Genomic DNA, 24,979 nt, shown 5'->3' with positions numbered 1-24,979 from the left:
GATATAACTAAACTTCACTTATTCTGATTACCTATGTCATGTTTCAATATCCAGTAAATAATATGATCAATATTTCAGGTCCCAAATACTATAACATCTTCATGTAAATAAGATTGATAGGATAATTTAGCTATAAAGGATAGGAAATTAGAAAAAGTCATGTAATATTTCATCTCCAGTTCAGTTCAGTTCAGTCGCTCAGTCGTGTCCGACTCTTTTAATATTTCATCTTAGAATACTGTATATTCAAATTCTAAAAACAAAGATATTATAATTGAGTATCTGTCCAATGTTGTGATATAACTGATAGTAGAAAAAGAAATCAATAAACTTCAAGTGCCTTATAACATGTAATCCTTAATTTTAAATGGTTTGGTTGAATTTAAAAATAATCCTGAACTAATTTTAATGCAGGAGACATATGATATTTATGCTTCTATCAGTGGTATTGTTAAATTACACACAAAAGTATTTTCTGTTATATCTATAGTGTGTATAAATATTTTTACTTTATCAGCACTACTATGCAAAGGAAATATTTTATATAAAGAAAATTATTTTCAGAAAATAAAGAAACCAGCTTCTTAGGGAAATCCATGGAATCCTTAGCCCAAATATAAATAAAATGTTTCCAGTACTGACTGCAACATCTATTTTAGAATAGGTTCAACATACTTCAGTGTGCATTTTATCATGTGCTTATCTCATCCCCTTTATAAAGTAGCTCCTATCAGCTCAGCCATTTCCTAATGTTATGCACTAATAGTAATAACATTGTAACAGGTCCGAGAATGCTGTGGCCCAAACTACTCTGATTCCACGTGGCACTCATACCTGGCCCTGTGTCGTTCCTGCAGCATTTTAAGACCGGGTTAAAGACTGAATCCCTTCATTTATGCTGATCCCATGAACAACCTGACTTGGCTAAAGTTTGTTGCATTTCAAGATTTAAAACAACTTCTTTCTATTATATTTTTCTTTCGGTGGTATTTGATTTAACTTAAAGGAAAACAAAACAACAACCAAAGATTCATTTCTGCCTTTATTAACTGGAGAGGTAAGAGTGCCAGAGTAACAAGTAGTTTCCAAATGCACAATGAAATACAGGAGTGCATTGGCCAAAGAGAATGCAAACAACCAGCTCTTGCTATAAAGCTAACAATGTGCTGCTCTTTTCAGAATTAGAAAATTAGAGAATATGTTTAATAACAACCAGTGGTATATGTTTTCATGTCAATGAAAAGTGGATAAATTTAGACTTTGCTGTTTATGTGCGTTTGATCAAATCTTTTCTGCATTTGACATGAAAATACACTTGTGCAGCTTCTGTTGGTTGGGTCACAATTTTAGAATAAAACCATCTAAACTACTTCACAAGAGCAAGATCACAGACTACCATACAACTCTGGCAGCTTATGTAAGCTCTGCATGATTTTATTTCAGAATCTCTCTCTATACAGGAGCTTAATCAAAGATTACTTAAGTTGTTAGCACCACATTTTTAAAGGAAAAAAAAATACTGTGGTGCTGTATCTAATCTTGTGACCCCCCACCTCTACCAAAGCAGACTGGCATTATGTTTAAGATATTCTTAAATTACAGATCAAGGAAATGAATACAGAAGACTTAAGGGCACACCTTTGGAATTTTTATATTATAGATTAAAGAAACTATTTTAAAAGCTTTTCTGTGGGATTGATTTTCAGAAGCTAAATGCAACTAGTTCATCTGAAGGCAGCACAGTTGATATAGGAGCTCCCGCGGAGGGAGAACAACCTGAAGCTGAGCCTGAAGAATCTCTGGAGCCTGAAGCCTGTTTTACGGAAGGTGAGGAACAGAGCATGTACGCATCTTAGACCTCTCTGATCTAGCTGTCTCTTCTCTCCCTCCCTGGCTTTTTCTGATCCTCTATAGGTATCTAGCAACTGTACATTTACTTTTTTGTTGGTTGCTTTTTCTATATCAAAGCATAGATAATTTTTGAAAAATTAAGATTTAATTTATGGCATCAGATCCAGTTTTCTATTTTTGTGAATCCTGTCCTACTCTAAGAAATGCTGCTAACTATCTGGGGTTTTTGGTGGCCTTGTAGAATCTTTGATAGGCAAGAAAACCAAATCATACATATCTCTCTCTACTTTTGAAAAATAAAAGAAAAAAAATTTAAGTTGAAGGAGTAATTTATTGTTTACTGTTTTGTCAGGTTATAATGGTACGAATTGATTAATTTACATTTAAAACTGTCCATGAATACTTTGTCATTTGATATTGGAACACATTCTTATATAAATGTGGCTATGCTATTAAAAAGGAACTGTCCATGAATAATAATTACCTGTATCTGTCAAAGTCAAATATATATTGTTAGTTCTGAATGATACTAGATAATCAATAATGAAATACAAAAATATACTGAGTGATACAGTATGGGACACCATGTCATTGGAGTAATACTAAGAGGATTTTGTGAAGAAAGCTAAAATTATGTTATTTGAGGTGTGGATCAGTTATCTCTGGAACAATAATAATGTATACCAAACCACTCAAAACTTATCATATAACAAAAAAACGTATCTTTGCTCACAAGCCCATGGCTGGCAAGATGATTTTGCTGATCTTGGTTGGGATTAGTCATAGGGCTTAGGTCTTAGATGAGACAATTGCCTGACTCAGCTCCATCCACACACTGGCCCAGGCTTAAACAAATGTTTATTTTGATAATGATGGTAGTAATGCTATTTAATTACAACTAATTCTAGAAGTGTTCCCTTCATTTTCATTTCATTTAAGAACATTAAAGCTGTTTAATTTGAACTTTAAGCTAATTTTAAAAATATGTGATTATGCAAGTGTCAAAATTGATGTCAATAAAGAGTTTTGCAGATGAGTATGTTGAATACACCTATTTCTTTTGGACTTGAATGCATTAGAGAAAACAAATATTTATGTATTCATTGTCAATTTTTAAATTACTTCAGAGGAAGAGATATTTTTTCAGCATAAGTTGTGAGGGAAGCCGCTTTTTTCCACTCTTTCCTCTAAAATTCTGCACATATTTCAGTGAAGTTAGTTGACTTTGAAAAAAAATTATGAATTCACAAAACATTCAAGAGGTTAGATATATCACAAAAATAATTTGTGTAGCATTAGTTGTTATTCTTTCCCAGACAATTAGCTTATTTTTAGGGTCACAATATGTTAATAATAATATTTATGGTAATATCAACATTTGTTTTTTGTGAAGTTAAAAAACATTTCAGTATGAAACATCACCAACCATAACATTATAGAAAACATTATAAAAAATACTTAGATGCTCACCAACCAACTTTAACAGTTGGAATATTTTTGTTGTATTTGCTTCAGGCTTTTTGTTTAAGAATAAATCAGATATAGATTTGACCCCTTTTGTACCCTTTCCTTATCCCATCCTTTGCTTCCCTCTCAGAAGTGAACCAGTGTCTCAAATTTGGCATTTATCCTTCCCATTGGTCTTTTTATATTGAAGAGTATTTTTTCATCTCATATCCTCTTTAGGGGAAAAAAAAAACTAATTTCAGTTCCATCTAGTTCATTACAACAAATATTTTCAAGGCATGTTACTCTTAATCCTTTGTAAGACAGAAATGTGAAAAAGATCACCCTCAAAGAAACAAGAAATATATGCTATTTATTTATTACTTGAGGAACTAATAATATTTAAGAGGACTTCATTACATTTTCATGAAACAAAGTATATGATCTGGCTGACATTATAAAGTAGCATCTGATAAATATCTGTGCATTAAAATATTATGCTTCTTCAAAATGAGGTTTCCATTTTTCTTTCATTGAACAAGAGCTCTCTGTCCTAGTTAAACCTCTATGTCACGAATCCTCTCTTTCTCACACCCTAGCGCCCCCATATACATGTGCTGCCAGGTCCTGTCGACACTTTTGCCCCTGACTGTTGTCACCACCATCACCCTTGTTTTCACTTTCTTTCATGTTACATTGACTGAATCTCCTAGACTCTTGACTACTTGTCCATCTTTTGTCTTCTAGCCATCCAATGCCTTGTACAGGCATAGATCATTCTAAATCAATATTCTTATCAGGTAAATCTTCATAACCCCCAAATAAACCCTTCATTGTTGTCCCCATTAGATAGCACAAAAAATCTAAGTTCTCTAACAGAATCTTTCAGATCCTTTTCAGATTGGCTCTAGCTGTCTTTTCTGGTGGTAATTCCCCACTTTTCTGCTTCATACAATTTCCAAACTTCCCTGCCTCCAAATTTTATTTATTTCATTGCTTCTCCATTCCTTTGCAGCTCTATGTACTAGACCTGATTCTAATACATCCTTCAAAGTTTTACCCCAAATCCACTTCTTCTGTAAAGCTTAGTATTAGCAATTAACCTAGTATTATAATTGTCCAGTATAATTCCTTGAATAAATAGGTATGCAATAAATATTTGTTGAGAAGCCTTTGATCTAGTAGGCTACAAAGGTGTTTGTTACACTTTTGCTGATAATGGCTGGAGTTGCAGAAACATACATATTCAATAATAATAGGATCTTTATATCAATTCTTGTTTATGTCTGGTTATCTTATTTAGAGAAGTATTGTGAAACTTTCCAAAATTCTATTTACTTGTGATTAAAAGGAAAATGTTTACATTGTATCAGTAAGTGAACTAATTAGAAATCACATATAAAGTTCAAATATGAGTGGAATTATAGGATAGGGATAGGATGGAAATACCAGCCTTTGGTGATTTCATTTCTTTCTCTTGTTCTGTACTGTGGTTTTATAATGTAATACATTATACTATATTATTAGACCATTATACTAGCCCCATAAGCACTAAAAAATAGTTTTTGGATGAATGATTTTAAAAAATATATATGATTTCTATGTCTACAAATGAAAGCCACCTTAAAAAATAAAGTTATTTATAATGTATCAGGTAATAATGTAGATGAATCTCCCACCAACACAAATATGCATAATCAAAGAGTGATATTTTTTCTTCATTTACTTTGGCATATTTTAGACTGTGTGCGGAAGTTTAAGTGTTGTCAGATAAGCATAGACGAAGGCAAAGGGAAACTCTGGTGGAACTTGAGAAAAACTTGCTATAAGATAGTGGAGCATAACTGGTTCGAAACCTTCATTGTCTTCATGATTCTGGTCAGCAGTGGGGCACTGGTAGGTACATGATCTGCTCCTTTACTTTTACCTGAAACCCTTTACCTTTGCCCTCAATCAACCTCCTATTGCATGTTTTCACAAGAAGGTGTTTGTGAAGATGAGAGACATTGTATGATATTTTTAGCACAGTGTTGAGAGCTCGCTAAGTAGCAACTTTTATTGTTCTGCCGTAGGCCTGAGATTGAATCAAATTTAGAGCAGTATGATTTTTTTGTGAATATTTAAAGAAGGACCCTTTTAACTTTTAGTCATCAGAACCAGTTCCTATTAAGAATCAATATGTAGACAGGGTATGGGATTGTCAGCTAAATATCAATCTGCTTAACATAAGCTCCATTGCTGTGTTCACACCAGCTCACTAGTGCCAACCACATTGAATGGTAAATAGATTAAATTACCTACAAGTAGCAAAGTGAGATCATTACAGACTTATTTTATATCTGATTTCACTCAACAGAATGGTCAAAAAAGCAAAAAAATAACCAATTTCTCCTTTCTCCTTAATCCAGATCACCAAGTCCTGATAGTTTTTCCTGTGAAGGGATTGAATTATTAATAGACAAATGCTCTTTTCATTCCAGAAGACCCAGGGACTCCTGCAAATGAGTTCCCTTGCCCTTTCCAAAGAGCTCTGCAGAATAGTGGCAAAGGGAGGTTCCAGACACCTACATACATGCTCAGATTGAGCTAGAGAGACAGAGAAAGCAAAAGACTAATCCCTGCCGCTTTCCCAAGCTAAGGGGACTCCTCGCCTTACATTTTCATCACTAAATGGGTTTAGGGTTACAGTTTTAGGGTTACAGTCAAGCAACTCTGCACTGAGCAAAACATATATGCTTGCAGATGATTTTGTGCCTCCTATTGTAGAGAGAAGCAGCTGGCATTGTCTCAAAAATTTTAAGCTCTGATGGGATATTCTGATACCAAAATTTAAAGATTATTTGAATTAATTTGTTGAATGAAATGCCCAGTTAAGTGTCATTTGCATATAGATAACTATAGAGCAAAACGCAGCTCTGGGAAGTGTGAAGTCTTCCAGCCTTAGGCACCTGAAAAGATGCTTGCAAGCATGACTTTTTCTAATAAAATACCAATTAGAGACAGTTTATGACAATGAAATTCAATGGAGTTTTTTCACTTACAGGCCTTTGAAGATATATATATTGAACAGCGAAAAACCATTAAGACCATGTTAGAATATGCTGACAAAGTTTTCACTTATATATTCATACTGGAAATGCTTCTCAAGTGGGTTGCATATGGCTTTCAAGTGTATTTTACCAATGCCTGGTGCTGGCTAGATTTCCTAATTGTCGATGTGAGTATTCTGCATGTTATTGTTTCATTTTATTGGCATGTGAATGGTAACTTCTAGACCTTGCTTGGTGCCTGGCACATGGTAGGCACTCAATACGACTGCAGGATCCCAAATATAAATGATGGGTCCCATTTTCCCAATAAGAAAATGCCCCACAACATTTTTTTCCAGAGTTTCACAGACAAAATAGTTAAATTAATATTTAAAATCCCAAGTTACACAAAGCAATATATAAATGTAGAAGTTTTGCTTTGTCACTCTCACATATAACTGTATTTAAATTCTTCACGGGCATCTTTGATGTTAGCATTTTTGTCATCTCCAGAACCTTTTGCAAAGTGTGTCCCACAGGTGGATTAGTAATTACAAAGAAATACGAAAGTCCAAGTAGCAAGAGACACTTCTTGGTTTGTTTGATTGTAGAAACAGATTAGCTATGGGCCAATTACTTAAGAGTTTTATGAAACTATATTGGTGTTGAAAACAATATATTAATAAGATGGAGTGCCAGAAAGTAAGTGGCTTTAAAAATATGAATATGAGTTTATTCCCTTACTTCTGAGGGAAATTTTTGAAGAAGATCTTAACCAGACAAAATTTTAAAAATCAATTTTAGTTAATTTTGAAGATATACTTCTTAAATGCCTTTAAATTAATAATTAATTTTGTCTAGAAATTTAAGGCCTTTTGTCTAGGAAAAAACTAGGAGAGCCAGAGGGAACAAGGGACTGGAAACCTGGAGGGAGGGGATAGAATGATACTCAGATTAATTAAGAAGAAAGACACTGAAATTTTTAGGAAAGAACAATGTGTGTTTTAAGTACTGAACTTTAAGATAATATTCTGTTGATTATAATAATTCCTTGGCAATTAAAGAAATATTATGATATATAAAATTTACATATACTAGAAAAAGAGAAAAATGGACTCTTTCATGGAGAAAGTTTTTATAGTTGCAGGTGAAAAAAATTCAACTTAATTTAGTAGGAACTTTCTAGTCACCAAACAGAAAAAATTTGTAAGGAATAAAGAGATTTCTTTGAATTTAAGAGACTGAAATATCTTTTCCTCTTGCTGAATCTGCATAAAGCAACCCTATTATTTATATTAACATGTAAAGCTACATGCAGAATTATATCAAAAGTTTACTGGCAATAAAATGACAATAATAATACTTTAAATCACATGTGTTTGAGCACTATGAGCAAAAGAAAAATATACCATGACAATACCAGTTCTTTTATTTGTATAATGAGATTATGGATGATACTTTATTTTCCATCTGTGGTTATGATACACTGTAAATTTTTAATACAAATATCTTATGTCTACTATATCCATGTAATAATAAAGGCATTAAGTCAACACTACCTAAATATAAAGAATACCTTAAGATAAATCTGTGAGCTGCTGTTCATGTTACCTAGTATATTCTGATGTTTACGTTCTTGGATTTAAGAAAATTATTACAAAAATACATTAAGCTAATTAATGCTTTGATTTATGTCAAACATATTTATCAATCATCTATTTTGTATGGAAGAGACAAATATGTGTGCCATTTTCTGGGCCTATGGGAGCTTACAGGCCACTAGTGAGGATAGATTTGTATAAAATGAGAAGGTGACATCTCTATTAGAAGTTTCATCTGCTTCGCTGAGGAAGGAGCACAGGCTTCATGAGGGCAGTGCAGTGTGAACTGGCATGTGAAGGATGTCAGCGTCAGCAGGTACAGATGAGGCAAGGACATCAAAGCCTTGAAGACACTGCTACATGCCAAGCAGGGCTTGTTCAACCACCAAGTAGTCCTATAGGATAAGCTCTGTGCCACAGGGTGAGGGAAAGTAATTGGTTGATACTTTGTAATTGGTAGATAAAAAAGGTAAGTTGGAGACGAGGTTGAAGGACCTGAGATGCCATTCAAAGAGATTTGTTAATAGATCTATGATTTAGTGATTTAGTAAAGAAGCTATCGAAGAGTTCTAGAAGATACTCTTCTACTGAAGAGTATCTATGGAAAGTGACAAGAAAAGCTCACCTTTTTTAGGGAAAGAAATTTGCTGGACATGTCAAGGATGGAATAGAAGAAAATTAATATTTAGAGGCCAAAAAGAGAAGACCAGAAAGAGAAGATCTACATGTATCTCCTTTTCATATTCAGCTACACAAGACACATAAAATTGAATGTTTACTACTTCTTTAGCCAATAAATACTGCCCCTGTTCAGAATTTTTTTTCTTATGTCTAACTCTTATCTTTCATTCTTTAATTTATACCTATCTCTTTTTCATTCTGTCTTCAGAGAAGATAAAGTACTATAAGTCCTCATGTTTTATACCTAGAAAATCTTCATAATAAATGATAATTCAGTAACTTTATCTTTCATTTGTCTTTGAAGAGATTTGCAAATTCTAAAAATTTAGATATTAGGAAAAATATAGAAACTCCTTAACAAAATTTTATAGATTAATTTTGTCCAAATTTAAAGGTTTTTCTATTTCATATTACATGTGCAAAATTAGTTTGAATAAGTCGAGTTGTGTTGTAAAATATTTTTACGTGCCTCATTTACTTTTCTTAAAAAAATGTATTTTTCAAATATCCACTAACACCATATTCTTAAAAGCTATATTACACATCTATTTTCATTTTCCTGCTTTTGAAATTCAGGTGCACTTTAGGAGAAAATATCTTTTCTTTAGCTTATATAGTTTTAATGGATTTTCTATGTATTTTCAAAGGAAATCAGACATTTCTGTGCCACCTGTGGCAGTTATTCTTTTCCTTTTTCGCTGTGATGTTACAACTTATATCAACTATATTAGCCATCTGTATAAATAACTAAAGAAAACATTGTTCTGACAATTTCTAATTAGTTATACTAAAATCTCAACTTTTTAAACTTAATGATTTCACTTTTCCGTAATTAATAATCTTAGGCCTTCACACTGACATTTACAATAAGACTAAACCACTGTTTAGAAATCTAGATCTTTCTGAGTGTGTTTATACTCAGAGTCAACTATATCTTGCATAGTTTACTTGCATACTTGTACTAGGTTTTCTTTTCTCTTTCAGGTCTGCTAAATAATATGAGAAATGATAAAGTTTTATAAATTTATAGATGAAAATTTCATTTTGGTGTCATTCTTTTTCTTTCTTTACATTTAATTCTTTTAAATTTTCTTGTCAAGAATCTTGATAAAAAGAGCATATATTGCTGCTGCTTTTTTGTAAGTTTATAGCAGTGGTTCTCAAAGTGTGGTTCACTGGCCAGTATCATTAAGCTTAAGTGGGAACTTAAAGAAATGCAAATTCTCAGGTCTCATCCGAACCTTGGCCAGCCATCTGTGTTTGCAACAAGTGATTTTGATACTCGCTAAAGTTTTGGAACTGGTTTATAGCATAGAGCAAGGTTGAGTTGTGTAATCTTTTTTGCCTATAAGTAAGAAAATTGTGTTGCGTTTTTCTGTATAGGTCTCATTGGTTAGCTTAACTGCAAATGCTCTGGGATACTCAGAACTTGGTGCCATCAAATCCCTCAGAACACTAAGAGCTCTGAGGCCACTGAGAGCCTTATCCCGGTTTGAAGGAATGAGGGTAAGACCAAATGCTTTAGTATTTGTTGGGATTATAATTGAAAACAGGGTTTCCCTGGTGGCTCAGGTGGTAAAGAATCTGCCTGCAATACAGGAGACCCGAGTTCAATCCCTGGGTCAGGAAGATCCCCTGGAGAAGGGAATGGCAACCCCCTCCAGTATTCTTGCCTGGAGAAGTCCATGGACAGAGGAGCCTGGCGGGCTACAGTCCATGGAGTCGCAAAGAGTTGGACATGACTAACACTTTCAGTATAAACTGCCGTTTTGAACCTTAGAAGTGACACAACCAGGTTAAATTTGTGTCTTCTACATTTATATTCATGTAACAAATCAATCAGTAATATTTGTCAGACATCCATAAATGACACTGTTGCAGGCACTCACACAACATAATGCCTGAATGATGGGTTCTAATTAGAAACAATGAGATGGCTTCTACCTGGACTTTTTTCACTCTGTGGGAAATTTCGAGCATGTTGTGTAGACTTCTGATGTGAGTCAACATTAGTTATGTTCATTCCAGTTTATAAATGTGAAGGAAATCCCACTCACTGTAATTTGAAACCACCAAATCATTCCTCATCATTTTTCTTCCCTGCCTGCTCCATATGATGTCTTCTGAGCCTTTTAAAGTCCAACCCTGGCCTTTTTGCTCTTAAACAAAGGCTGAGCTAGCTAAAAAATAGGTCAGCTGTGGAAATCTAACACTCATTTAGAAAGGTGGTACAAAGGAACCGGGAGGCGTTTGTACTGCCATTTGTCATCCCCTGAGGCACAAAACCTGAGACTACATACCCTCAGTACTGAGGAAATGATGATGCCCTGTCCAGGTAGGTTTGGCTATTCGAAAAGGAACTTTTGGGTGTTGTTTTGTGATATTTTAAAATAGTTACTTAGGATTTTCTTTGAACATTGCAAACACAACCAGAAATGGATGATATGTGGAGGTGTATGTGCTTCTGTGTTTGTGTGTGCATGGTATCATAGAAAGGAATGGCCAGCTATTAAATTCTTTTCAGTTTACCAATTTAGAAACCTGTTTTTGCAGTAGCTATTTTAATTTTTTAAAAAAAGAATCAAGCTTTCAGTACTAGAATGATTTTTAGATTTCCTCTGTTGAGTTTTCATGTATAATGACCTGAATTTCTAGTTCTTCCCTAGATCTGACTCTCTTTTCACTTCTTTTCCCATCTCGTTGCTGTGCCAGGTTGTTGTTAATGCTCTTTTAGGAGCCATTCCATCCATAATGAATGTACTTCTGGTTTGCCTGATCTTTTGGTTGATATTCAGTATCATGGGGGTGAATCTTTTTGCTGGCAAGTTTTATCACTGTATTAACTACACTACTGGAGAAATGTTTGATGTCAGCGTGGTCAACAACTACAGCGAATGTAAGGCCCTCATAGATAGCAACCAAACTGCCCGGTGGAAGAACGTGAAAGTCAACTTTGATAATGTGGGACTTGGGTATCTTTCTCTGCTTCAGGTAGTAAGTAACCATTTTATTATTCACTGTGATGTGTTACTAAGATGAGTATAAAATTCTTCTTACTCACAGTTTGCAATTCATATTTCCTTAAGCCCATCTGCCTAGATTCTTCCTTAATCATGGATGAACTGTCTTTTCTGCACCATGTTGGAGACTGGATGGCTGTATAAAGTTTAAAGTCTCCCAGACTATGCCTTAGGTTCCCAAAACAAGTCTTTGTTACTGAAATTTTTATGTAGGTTCCCACTGTTTTCCCCAATCTGAGCAAAGTAGAGACATTGACCCGAGGATGGGATTGGAAAAGTAGGGGGAGGGGTGGTAGATTTCTGTCCTTCTCAGATACCAGACAGTATCTAGACCCTTGCCAAGTCTCCACTCACCCAACTTTCATGAACACCGTAACCAAATATTCCCTTCACATGGACTCCAACCTTGATTTCCATCTTCCCACCTGTTGCTTGAATGCTTTAAGATAGGGAGATTGCTCTCTTGCAAATGAAAACCTTCCTATCAAGTCTATTATGCCTGCTATAATTTCACAAAACTCCATTTAGCTTCTCAACTGACCACTGTAAGTCATGTTCACATGCTCCCTGAGATGATCCACTAACACGATACCCAACACTAGATGAATACTGCAGGGTCCTGCGGCATTAAGAAACTGAAAAACAAACGTACATGACTTGTCTTCAGAATTGCTATGTCTCTTCAACCAAAAATTTTAAAAAGTAAATTGCAGTTAGGTACAATAGTTTTTAGATTATAAAGCTTCCTCTTACAGAATAATTGACTCAAAATAGTATATTTGGCAATTTCAAGAACAAACCATCATGATTGGTGGTTGGTGAAAATATCATTTAGAAAAGATAAGCAGAAAAGACACACTTAAGATCAAATAATGCAAAATATTTTTCAGTTTGTCTGAAGGTAATACTATGCACGTGAAATTATTTCATGTTACATTCTTGTATATATACATAAGAGTTAAAGGTTGTTGATAATTGCTTTTATGATAGCACATTGTTATAATCTATCGTGATTTAAGTATAGATGTTAAAGTCACACAGAAAGATGTTATGAAAGAACATGAAGGAAGAGTTTTCAATGCATATGTTTTAAAACTTTGCCAAAAGACCTTAAATATTAATTTCAAACTATTTTATATACCTGTTTTTTTGAATAAATCTCGGTTAATAAATCTGATATTTAGTCTCTTCTAGAATTATAATTTGTGAGGGGAAAAAATTCAATGGTGTAACTTTTTTTTCAGGCCACATTTAAGGGATGGATGGATATCATGTATGCAGCAGTTGATTCACGAAATGTAAGTCTATTTAGAGGGAAAATTGTTTAATTAGATCTAGCGACTATTTCTACAGTGTTGTAATTTAGTGATATTGTCAATAAAATAAAACCACGGGTCAATTTATATAGAATATCTATGTTAGAAAAATAAAATATTCAACCTTACATTACTTCTTCCAAAATTTTATTTGAATGTATTTCTCTGTTCACTGTGAATGTTCTAGCATATCTTTCCTAGTGTCTAGAATAGCAACTGGTACTTAAAAATTTGTAGATTCTATTTATTCTATTTGTAAATAGAGACATTTTATTTTTGATTCTAATAGTTCTAACCATGAATTAAAAGCCCTTACAGGTGCTGTCTTCATCTGTCTCAGATTTCCTCCAGCTTTTGGTATTTTTTGTGATAGAAAAGTCTGAATTACGATAAAAGAAAGAAAAAAGAAAACAAAACAAATATAATCATATTTCTTTTTGGAAAGTAAGATTTTATGACAGAAAGGGCTTTCATAATGTATCTTACACACATCAGCACTTTTGAATTTTTTTGTGGTAATCTCCATGTAATTTCTCACTATTTAACAATAAGGAAGGAAATGACGTTTTAAAAAAGAGATTGGTTTCTCATATATTGTCAGAGCATAGTAATTAAGCTCAAGATGTTATATCCCTGACACCAAAAACAGGTGGTAACTTGGAGAGAGTTCCTGAATTTTTTTCACCTTATTAAAAAAAAGAAACTATAAGAGCTTGACACCCCACATTTTATCTCTTTTATTATCAGGAGTCCCATTTATAGGCTCTTTTGAATAATATTAATAATTTATTATTTATTACCACTCACTGTGTTAAAGGCTTTCTTACATTATCTCATTTTCTACAGTAGTTTCCTACCTTTTGATTAATTCAGAGTTCTCTCCACCTTTCTAATCAATAACCTACATGACATGCAAATTACTCTCAGTTTCTTCCTTCATAACTTAGCACACACTACTGTGTTTTGCTGTTCAGGTGCTCAGTCATGTCTGACTCTTTGTGTCCTTATGGACTGCAGCACACCATGGTTCCCTGCCCTTCACTATCTCTCAGAGTTTGCTCAAACTCATGTCCATTGAGTCTGTGATGCCATCCAACCATCTCATCCTCTATCGCCCCCCTTTGCTCCTGCCTTCAATCTTTCCCAGCATCAGGGTCTTTTCCAATGAGTCAGCTGTTCATATCAGGTAGCCAAAGTATTGGAGCTTCAGCTTCAGCATCAGTCCTTCCAATGTTGATTTCCTTTAGGATTGACTGGTTTGGTCTCCTTGCAGTCCAAGGGACTCTCAAGAGTCTTCTCCAGCACCACAGTTTGAAAGCATCAGTTCTTCAGAGGTCACACTATTATATAATCCCTCAGCATTCAAACACTTTACAAAAGATGAAATTCAATTGGCTTCTAAAAGTATGGAGAGTTATTCACCCTTACTCTCATTTAGTCAAGACAGAAATGCAAATTTAAACCAAAATTACGTATTACCTACATACTTTCCTGATTGGCAATATTTAAAAGTCTGACAATATCTAGTACTGCCAAGAATTGCAAGAACTGCAAGTGGGGTAGGGGAATGGGAAATGGGTAAATATTCCTTTAAAAGGCCTCCCTGGTGACTCAGATGGTAAAGAATCCACCTGTAGTACAGAAGACCTCAGTTTAAACCCAGGGTCGGGAAGATCTCCTGGAGAAGAGAATAGCTACCCACTGCAGTATTTTTGCCTGAAGAATTCCATGGACAGAGGAGGCTGGCAGGCTACAGTCCATGGGATCGCAAAGAGTCAGACACAACTAAGTGACTAACACTTTCACTTTCATTTCTTTAAAAGAGTTGAGCATTATCAACATTATTCATACTTAAAAAAAAAAACAGAACTGTGTTGGATAAGAGAGCGCATCATTGTTACAAAAACAGTACTTAAGACCTGCTGAGTACAATGAATCAATAGACTGATTTTCAGAATGGAAAGATCCTACTGATGTACTTATGTCAACACATATGGTAATAATTCTAGTCTAGCAAGAGAACTATATAACAGAAATCAAACCCTTACTCTTACCTATTACTATTGGCCAGGTTCTGTTCTAACACTTCTCATATAGTAACATATTAGCTTCCTGAACTACCATATTAGAGTTGGTTGGTTTTTTTTTTTTTCCATTTTACAGATGAAGAAACTGAGTCAGAGAGAGTAAAATGTGAAAGTTTTTAACATAAGCTAGTGTAACTGTAGCATATCTTCTGTAGGAAGAGGAAGTCCTCACTCTCTGCATGCCCCATTGGGGTCTTAAAAGTGCATTCATATCCTAGGCATTTATTGGGTGAAATGAATTTTAATTATTCAGACTTTTCTATGAGTTGTTTCATTTTCTCAAGTCAATGAAAGAGTTTGGAGACTCTTCAATAAGTGTGTTGAATTTGATCTTTCCTAAAATCTGTTTAACTTTTTAAAAATTTCCAGTGATAGAGATGTGCTTTGAGAATTGAAAATTCACTGATGTCTCTTCTATGAAACAAGTTTTAGGTCTAATTGTTATCATTTTTCATATTTTGTAGGTAGAATTACAACCCAAGTATGAAGACAATCTGTACATGTATCTGTATTTTGTCATCTTTATTATTTTTGGTTCATTCTTTACTCTAAATCTTTTCATTGGTGTCATCATAGATAACTTCAACCAGCAGAAAAAAAAGATAAGTATACTGAAACTTCATCTTTGCTCTAAAGTGCTAGCTAAACATATCACACTGTTTCCTTTTGGCTCCAAGTGCAGTCATCAAAAAGAAAGAATATAAAATTCAGAAATTATTTTGACTTAATCATCTGTGAGTTTCTAAATGATTTATAATTCAGATAGCTGAGTTACTATCAGCTATCTGAAAGTGCTGATATTTCCAGTATAGAAATCTGACTAATTTACATGTTGAATATATGCATATCTAAAATACATGTTAGTTAGTAACTTTAGAGTAGAATCTGGAGATATTTTTGACACAATTACTAATATGGATTTTTTAGCTAGCAAAGAACATGATTTTTACAAGTTTTCCTTTCATTTCTTTACTTTGGAGGTCAAGATATTTTTATGACAGAAGAACAGAAGAAATACTACAATGCAATGAAAAAATTGGGTTCAAAGAAACCACAAAAACCCATACCTCGACCTGCTGTAAGAATAGCATACTTTCATCATTAATAAAAGCTATGTTATCTATCACTTTTATAGCCCAAATTGCTAGATACTAATTTTCATGTATTTGCAAAACAGTTTCTGCCTTAACAATGTGACCAGATAGCCTCAATAGTCTAAGTATTCGGTATTTTTTAGATACATAATGTGTAGAAATTATGTAATATATTTTATACACAGACATAAAATATATGTAAGTAAAAATGTTCAGGCTTATATATCAATATTATTCCATAGAATTGATGTCACTGAGGAGCTTCTGATAATGTAGAGAAGAAAACATATTCATATATACATAGTATGGAAATATTGAATGTTCTCAGAGTGCAGTGAGGACCAATTGGGATAATTGATACATCTTGGATAGGCCCCATATTCTGTCCAACTTTGTAGATTGAATGGAATCATTAATGAAACAAGTCATAGGTTTTGTTTGTTCCTGGTTTTTAAGAAAAATTTCCTATTTCCTCCAAGCATCTTGCCTCTAAATCAGATGACATCATTCTCTATGGCTTTTTATGGTGATTGCGATTGTATATTTGCCAGTGGCTACTGGTCTGTTTGGTTGCTGCAAGGAATTGTTGTCAGAAGAGTCCCTGAGTTCTTTCATGTTTCAGAACTCCTCTCTCAAGGTATACATGGTACAAGGTAATCAAGTGTTCCCCAGGAATCTATGACTCCATTAGTGATGATGTAAAACTAGCTAATCTAAAACTAGCCATGCCCCTATTCTGTTTGTAAGTTAGCCAAAAGCCCAAAGAAAGTGGATAGTAATATTGGACAAAACATAAGGAGTGTATAATTTGAGCCTACTTTTTGAGAAATAATACAACTTGAATGGATAAGGGAGAAAAGCAGAGTAATGACCTATATGAAAAAACATACACTCCAAAGTCATGGAAATAAATATTGCAGTGGAGAATAGCAATATATTTTTGAAACAGTAAGTAGGAAACACGAGGTTTTCTGGGTTAAATGACTCAAGCCCACTATGAATCCAAATAAATCCATCTTAATTTAGCCAAGTAAAAACACGATATAGTTAAGTGAACAGCATGGTAACGTGAAGAAAAAGAGATTTTTAGAGACTGGTATGGGAAAATGTTAGAGACAAAGTAAGGCTGGGCCTTAGACAAGAAGATGAACCCTTATATACAAGAAGATGAGTCCACAATATAGGGTCATGCCAATAGGACTGGAAATAAATGAGCCAACAAGAAGGCTCAGTGGGATGAGGAACCTATAAAATATAGGAAAATAGGGAGGACATATAGATAATAAAGAATGTAAAGCAGTTAATGTTTTGTGAAATTATTGATTCTGTTAATGTAGCTGAAAGTCGTATAAAGGCATTTGGAAAGATTAGGTCTTACGAATATGGGATAAGGATTTTAGAGTTGTCATTGTCAGACATAATTCAGTTGAGCTCTAAAGCATAGGCTCATTTTTGAAAGATAATTATAATTCACCAAAAAAAAGTGCTGAGCATGAAGTCTTGTGCACTTCACCATTATAGAAGAGGTAAATCAGTGAAAGAGTGAGATTTATTATTAAAGCAGCACATACATGTAGATAATGAGAAAAAAAATTTAATGGCTGTTTAGTTACACCAGATAACATGTAGATTTACTTTAATAGGGGTAGGGATGCACAGGAAATGATTAGTACATTTAGCTAGAATATTATTGGCGACAATTTGGCAAATTGATAAATGATTTGGTAAAATCCATCTCTTCAGTCATTCATTTACAACGTATGATGCTAAGAATTTGGAATTAAATGCTAAATAGAGAGTCTATTTGGTAATCAAATAGTCACACCAACAAATAGAAATATCCAAGAAGGAAAGAATCCATTTAGCTATGAGAGCTGATAAGAAAGAAGGGGCTGATTAATCAGGGAAGGCTTTACTGAGCATGAGCCTAGTCCTGAAGAAGAAGGAGGACGTGTCTATAGGCCATGTAAGAAGAAAAGAGGAATGTATATGTGAAGGTCCTGAGGTAGGAAGGCCAGTGAGGCTGGAGTGCAGAGGGTGGGTGTTCATTTGGGACATGGTGAGAATGAACATGTTAGGATGGTCCAGACTTTTCTGGGGTCGCGAAGAGTCGGACACGACTGAGCGACTTTACTTTCACTTTTCACTTTCATGCACTGGAGAAGGAAATGGCAACCCACTCCAGTATTCTTGCCTGGAGAATCCCAGAGACGGCGGAGCCTGGTGGGCTGCCGTCTATGGGGTCGCACAGATTCGGACACGACTGACGCGACTTAGCAGTAGCATGTTAAAATCAGATAAGTTGGACTTGATTTGCTTTTCAGTCTCTAAGGGAATTTCACATACTCTTTTTTTTGCAGAACAAATTCCAAGGGATGGTCTTTGATTTTGTAACCAAACAAGTCTTTGATATCAGCATCATGATCCTTATCTGCCTCAACATGGTCACCATGATGGTGGAGACTGACGACCAGAGTCAAGAAATGACCAACATTCTGTACTGGATTAATCTGGTGTTTATCGTTCTGTTCACTGGAGAATGTGTGCTGAAACTGATCTCTCTTCGTTATTACTATTTCACCATCGGATGGAATATTTTTGATTTTGTGGTGGTTATTCTCTCCATTGTAGGTAAGAAGAGGTGCTTTCACTCAAGTGCAATTTTTAGGAGTAAAAATTTGTGTTTTAAAACTTTAAAGTATTTTTCACTAATACTTTCTCATTCATCCCCAAACTTCAAATAAAGTCTAATGAAGTGTCCATTCTCAGCTTGTCATTTATCTGTGTGCTGTGCATGAAATTATATGTAAAAAAAAGAGAATTTATATTATTTACATTTATATTATACATGCAGCTTTCATGTATCATCTTGTCTCATGTCAGAAGAAAATAACTGCAACTTTGGCATAATGAACAGTCATACTCCTGTGGTATAGACAAGTATTGCTTTGAATAAGCAGTTCACACACATGTACACATATTAATCAATAGAAGTAGTCAAATAATTGTCCTTGATAATTGGAATAGCATGTTGTGTGTTTATATGTATTCACACTCAAACAAGCCTCATGTCATATTTGGGTTCAGATAATTTTCTACAGTGTGTAATATTCTTTTCCAAAAGTAGACATTTGTTCAAAAAAATCAAAGCAGATTCATTTCATCAATACATATTGCTTGTGTGTAGGATGTTAAATCAGGTGCTGGAAGTAAAGTTCTGCCTGTTTGAGGAAAGAGAACATACACATAGAAAAGTAGTATTCCACTGTTTATATACTTTTGCTGGTTAAACAGAACTTTGAAATGAGATATATTCCATTTGATCCCAATGATGGTGCTATAGGGAAGTAATGTAGTGATTAAGGGAGGAGACTCCTGGGTTATACAGACTCGACCTGGTGCATCCATGTTTTCACTCTTTACCAGTTCTGTGACCTGTGGCAAGAGGGATCTCACCTCTCCAATCCCTGATTTCCCAAGAAATATTTTTGTAAAGTGGTGTTGTGAGGATTAAATGAGATTATGAAAGTAAATGCACTTAGCACTTATGTCTAGCACAAAGAAAAGACTTAGTAAACGTTAAGCCTAACCAACAACAACAAAACTATTTAATAGCTATTATCACCATTTGACAATGCATAAAATCATTGCCAGGATTCAGTCCCAAGTATGTCTGTCTGGAAAGCCTGGATTGTCTCTTCTGCCACCTCCCAAATAAAATTGATCAAACCATCTCAGAAGAATAAGTCTCATATTCCTAATCTAAAATCACATGCTTTATCCATTAGTCCTTATGCAAATACTAGTATAAAACTAGTATTTCAGAAACATAAATCCATTTCTGTGCTTGGCTACCATATACATTGTGTCTTTTGGTATATGCTTTACTTGAACCAGGAAAAATGACCATTAATACCTTCAGTTAGTATAAAACTGTTAATGTTACAGCACTAAACATACCAGTTTCATTTTGCTAAATGAATATTGCAGATTATGTATATGTAAATGTGTGTATGTGTGTGTGTGTACCAAATTCTCATGTCCACATTTTATAAAACTAGTATGTGCATGTGTGTATGTGTGTCTAATTCTCATGTCCACATTTAGTAAAAATAGTTAGTGCTTATCTTAGAAATGTACATTTTTGTTTGCTGCCATTACATATAACATTGTGTCTTGGCTTTCCATAGGTATGTTTCTGGCTGAGCTGATAGAGAAATATTTTGTGTCCCCTACCTTGTTCCGAGTGATCCGTCTTGCCAGAATTGGCCGAATCCTGCGTCTGATCAAAGGGGCTAAGGGGATCCGCACACTGCTCTTTGCTTTGATGATGTCCCTTCCTGCGCTGTTTAACATTGGTCTCCTGCTCTTTCTGGTTATGTTCATCTATGCCATCTTTGGAATGTCCAACTTCGCGTATGTTAAGAGGGAGGTTGGAATTGATGACATGTTCAACTTTGAGACCTTTGGCAACAGCATGATCTGCCTGTTCCAGATTACCACCTCTGCTGGCTGGGATGGATTGCTAGCACCTATCCTCAATAGTGGACCTCCAGACTGTGACCCTGAAAAAGATCACCCTGGCAGCTCAGTTAAGGGAGACTGTGGAAACCCGTCTGTTGGGATTTTCTTTTTCGTCAGTTACATCATCATATCATTTCTGGTCGTGGTGAACATGTACATTGCTGTCATCCTGGAGAACTTCAGTGTTGCTACTGAAGAAAGTGCAGAGCCCCTGAGTGAGGACGACTTTGAGATGTTCTATGAGGTTTGGGAGAAGTTTGATCCGGATGCCACCCAGTTCATAGAGTTCTCCAAGCTCTCTGATTTTGCAGCGGCCCTGGATCCTCCTCTTCTCATAGCAAAACCAAACAAAGTCCAGCTCATTGCCATGGACCTGCCCATGGTCAGTGGGGACAGGATCCACTGCCTCGACATCTTATTTGCCTTTACAAAGCGTGTTTTGGGTGAGAGTGGAGAGATGGATGCCCTTCGAATCCAGATGGAAGAAAGATTCATGGCATCAAACCCCTCCAAAGTCTCGTATGAGCCCATTACAACCACTCTGAAACGCAAACAAGAGGAGGTGTCTGCTATTGTTATCCAGAGGGCTTATAGACGCTACCTCTTGAAGCAAAAAGTTAAAAAAGTTTCATGTATATATAAGAAAGACAAAGGCAAAGAAGGTGAGGGAACACCCATCAAAGAAGATATCCTCATTGATAAACTAAATGAGAATTCAACTCCAGAGAAAACCGACATGACCCCTTCCACCACATCTCCACCTTCCTATGACAGTGTGACCAAACCCGAGAAAGAAAAATTTGAAAAAGACAAATCAGAAAAGGAAGACAAAGGGAAAGATATCAGGGAAAGTAAAAAGTAAAAGGAAACAAAGAATATTCCATTTTGTGATCAATTGTTTACAGCCCGTGATGGTGATGTGTTGGTGTCAACAGGACTCCCACAGGAGGTCTATGCCAAACTGACTGTTTTTACAAATGTATACTTAAGGTCAGTGCCTATAACAAGACAGGGGCCTCTGGTCAGCAAACTGGGACTCAACAAACCAGAGAAACAGCATCGACAGGAGGTTTCTGTGTTCACAACCAGCTGACACTGCTGAAGAGCAGAGAGTAATGGCTACTCAGACTCTAGGAACCAATTTAAAGGGGGGAGGGAAGTTAAATTTTTATGTAAATTCAACATGCGACACTTGATAACAGTAATTGTCACCACTGTTTATGTTCTAACTGCCACACCTGCCATATTTTTACAAAACGTATGCTGTGAATTGGTCACTTTTTTTTTTAATTCACAGGTTGTTTACTATTATATGTGACTATTTTTGTAAATGGGTTTATGTTTGGGGAGAGGGAGTAAAGGTAAGAAATTCTATGTTTATCTATTGTATAACTGGATATATTTTAAATGAAAGCATGCTGCACTTCTCATTCTCACATAAAAAAAAAAATCACGTCACAAAAGGAAAGAGTTTACTTCTTGTGTCAGGATGTTTTCAGATTTTTGAGGTGCTTAAATAGCTATTCATGTTTTTAAGGTGTCTCATCCAGAAAAATTTTACTGTGCCTGTAAATGTTCCATAGAATCCACAAGCATTAAAAAGTTGTTTTATTTTTACATAATTCATTACATATACATGTATATATGTATATGTGCATGTATATACATATATATGTATACACACACAGACACAGACACACACACACACATATACGCATACCCTTACATAGTCATTCTGAGTCCTGGCAGCATGACTATAACATTTTTGATAAGTGTCCTTTGGCGTAAAATAAAAATATCCTATCAGTCCTTTCCAAAAACCTGAATTGACCAAAAAGCATCCCCCACCACCACTTTATAAAGTTGATTCTGCTTTTTCCTACAGTATTGTTTAGCCATCTTCTGCTCTTGGTAAGGTTGACATAGAATATGTCAATTTAAAAAATAAAAAAGTCTGCTTTGTAAATAGTAATTTTACCCAGTGGTGCATGTTTGAGCAAACAAAAATGATGACTTAAGCACAGTATTTATTGCATCAAATATGTACCACAGAAGTAGAGTTTGCAAGCTTTCAACAGGTAATATGATGTAATTGGTTCCATTATAGTTTGACACTGTCACTGCTGCATGTTTATCTTGCCTCTGCTGCTGCATCTTATTCCTTCCACTGTTCAGAAGTCTAATATGGGAAGCCATATGTCAGTGGTAAAGTGAAGCAAATTGTTCTACCAAGACCTCATTCTTCATGTCATTAAGCAATAGGTTGCAGCAAACAATGAAGAGCTTCTTGCATTTTATCCTTCCAATCTTAATTGAATACTCTATGGTAAAAAGCCCGATGTACAAACGTTGCAAGCTGCTTAATTCTGTTGAAAATATATGGTTAGAGTTTTCTAAGAAAATATAAATATTGTACAAAGTTCATTTTATTTTCTTTTTCAGCCTTTTTGTACATAAATGAGAAATTAAAAGTATCTTCAGGTTGATGTCACAGTCACTATTGTTAGTTTCTGTTCCTAGCACTTTTAAATTAAAGCACTTCACGAAGTAAGAAACAAAGACTAAAATGCAGTGTAGATTCCTGCTTTTTATTAGTACTGTAAACTTTGCACACATTTCAATGTGAAACGAATCTCAGACTGAGTCCAGCATTTATTTGCTTTCATAGTGATGCCTTATCATCGAAAGAGGCTTAAGGAACGATGAGTTGATATTCTTGGCATTGCTTGAATCAGATGTTTCCACCTAGTCTTTTTATTCGGTAAATCATCAGTCTTTTCCAGTGTTTGTTTACACAGATAGATCGTATTCTTACCAACCCATATGACATTAGAACTTTATCAAATATGACATGAGATCCAAGCTTTATTCCACAAAAATTATATAAATGAAATTATATTACCAGTCACAGCAAAACATTTTGTGTTTCTTTCACAAGCAACATTAAATGTAGATTCTTTATACTAAAGCTATTGACTTGTAGTGTGTTGGTGAAATGCATGCAGGAAAATGCTATTACCATAAAGAACGGTAAACCACATTACAATCAAGGCAAAGAATAAAGGTTTTGCTTTTGTTTTTGTATTTAATTGTTCTGTCTTTGTTTCTATCTTGGAAATGCCATTTAAAGGTACATTTCTATCATGTAAAATGATCTATCAGAAAAAATGTAAAAAAATACACATTAAATATAATAATTCACCTTTAAATTTTTCATGGAATGGAAATTAATTAAGAAGAGTGTACTGGATATCTAGTTTTAAAATTGGCCAAAAACCTAGATATGGTATTGGATAGTATAGTGGAAAATTACAAAAATTAATAAAAAATTGACTAACATTTTAACTTGTGCATCCTTTCTCCTTCCTGTCTACCTGCTGCTTTGTTTTTGTCTTGTTATTCTCTTTTCCCATTTTGGTTCCTTCCCTATGTATTCTTGATCTACTTTCCTATATACTTTCCATCACGTCCCTAGGCTCTCAGTATTTCTCATTAAGGGTATTCTCTTTGTTTCTTTTCTGCTTGCCAAATCTCGTGTTTATTACCGTCTATACACAACAGAGTCTGTATACTTAGACTTCTAATAATCTGCTGCACCACAAAAAGTTCATACATGTTCATATGTATAATTTTGGGGGCAAATGTTCTAAGTGAGCTTGGATCTCACTCTTCATAATATATAAACAAATTCCCCAAATGACACCTATTTAATCATGACAAGTTTGGGAAAGATTTCTCAGTTCTGATTACCTATTAGAAATGCCTGAGAAGTTTTAAAAAACGCCTTTTGGACCGAAGTCAGACCAACTGAATTCATATCTCTGGGAATGAAACTCAAGCACCTAATTTTTTAAGGCTCCCCATTGATGCTGATTCATACTTAGGTTGAGGGCCAAGGAGTTAGCGTATCCTTGCTCAATATGAAAAAAGTGTTCTATAGAAAATATCCCTGTCCCCTTCAGGGCTTCATTGTATAAATCATCAGATACAAGTTCCCAATATATGACATTGGAAGTACTTATCTTGTAGTAAGAGAGGTATTTATTGTTTTTTAAATTTTACTGAAGTAGAGTTGATTTACGATGTGTTTAATTTCTGCAAAGTGACTCAGTTATACATACATATGTATTCTTTTCAGTCTTTTTTCCATTATGGTTTATCACCAGATACTGAATATCATTCACTGTGCTCTACAAGAGAGAGGTATTTATTTTCAGGTGTGACACTGTTCCATTTATGTCAGGGATTCTCTTCTAGGACTATAGTTGGTGGAAAGGGAATTCTATCAGAATAGTTTAGAGAGCTTCTTCAAATTATACATATACACTCA

The 24,979-nt window shown here is 34.7% G+C and overlaps 1 protein-coding gene across 1 annotated transcript in view; it reads left to right on the top strand.

Moving 5' to 3' along the window:
* The window catches only part of LOC145542438 (sodium channel protein type 2 subunit alpha-like), an 85,610-nt gene extending 64,099 nt beyond the window's left edge, over positions 1-21,511 (top strand). Inside the window, exons 18-27 of the mRNA XM_081581247.1 lie at positions 1,707-1,827; positions 5,039-5,193; positions 6,341-6,514; positions 9,992-10,114; positions 11,321-11,602; positions 12,873-12,926; positions 15,496-15,633; positions 16,005-16,109; positions 18,486-18,756; positions 20,316-21,511. Coding sequence (XP_081437373.1) covers positions 1,707-1,827; positions 5,039-5,193; positions 6,341-6,514; positions 9,992-10,114; positions 11,321-11,602; positions 12,873-12,926; positions 15,496-15,633; positions 16,005-16,109; positions 18,486-18,756; positions 20,316-21,511 — 2,619 coding nt within the window. The remainder of the gene's footprint in view (positions 1-1,706; positions 1,828-5,038; positions 5,194-6,340; positions 6,515-9,991; positions 10,115-11,320; positions 11,603-12,872; positions 12,927-15,495; positions 15,634-16,004; positions 16,110-18,485; positions 18,757-20,315) is intronic.
* Positions 21,512-24,979: the final 3,468 nt, after the last annotated feature.

The sequence above is a fragment of the Giraffa tippelskirchi genome, chromosome 3, assembly GCF_054371585.1.
Source record: "Giraffa tippelskirchi isolate mGirTip1 chromosome 3, T2T-mGirTip1v1.2.pri, whole genome shotgun sequence".
Classification (NCBI taxonomy): Eukaryota; Metazoa; Chordata; class Mammalia; order Artiodactyla; family Giraffidae; genus Giraffa; species Giraffa tippelskirchi.
Note: the sequence above shows the minus strand (reverse complement) of the source record. Positions and strands in the feature narration are given on the sequence as shown.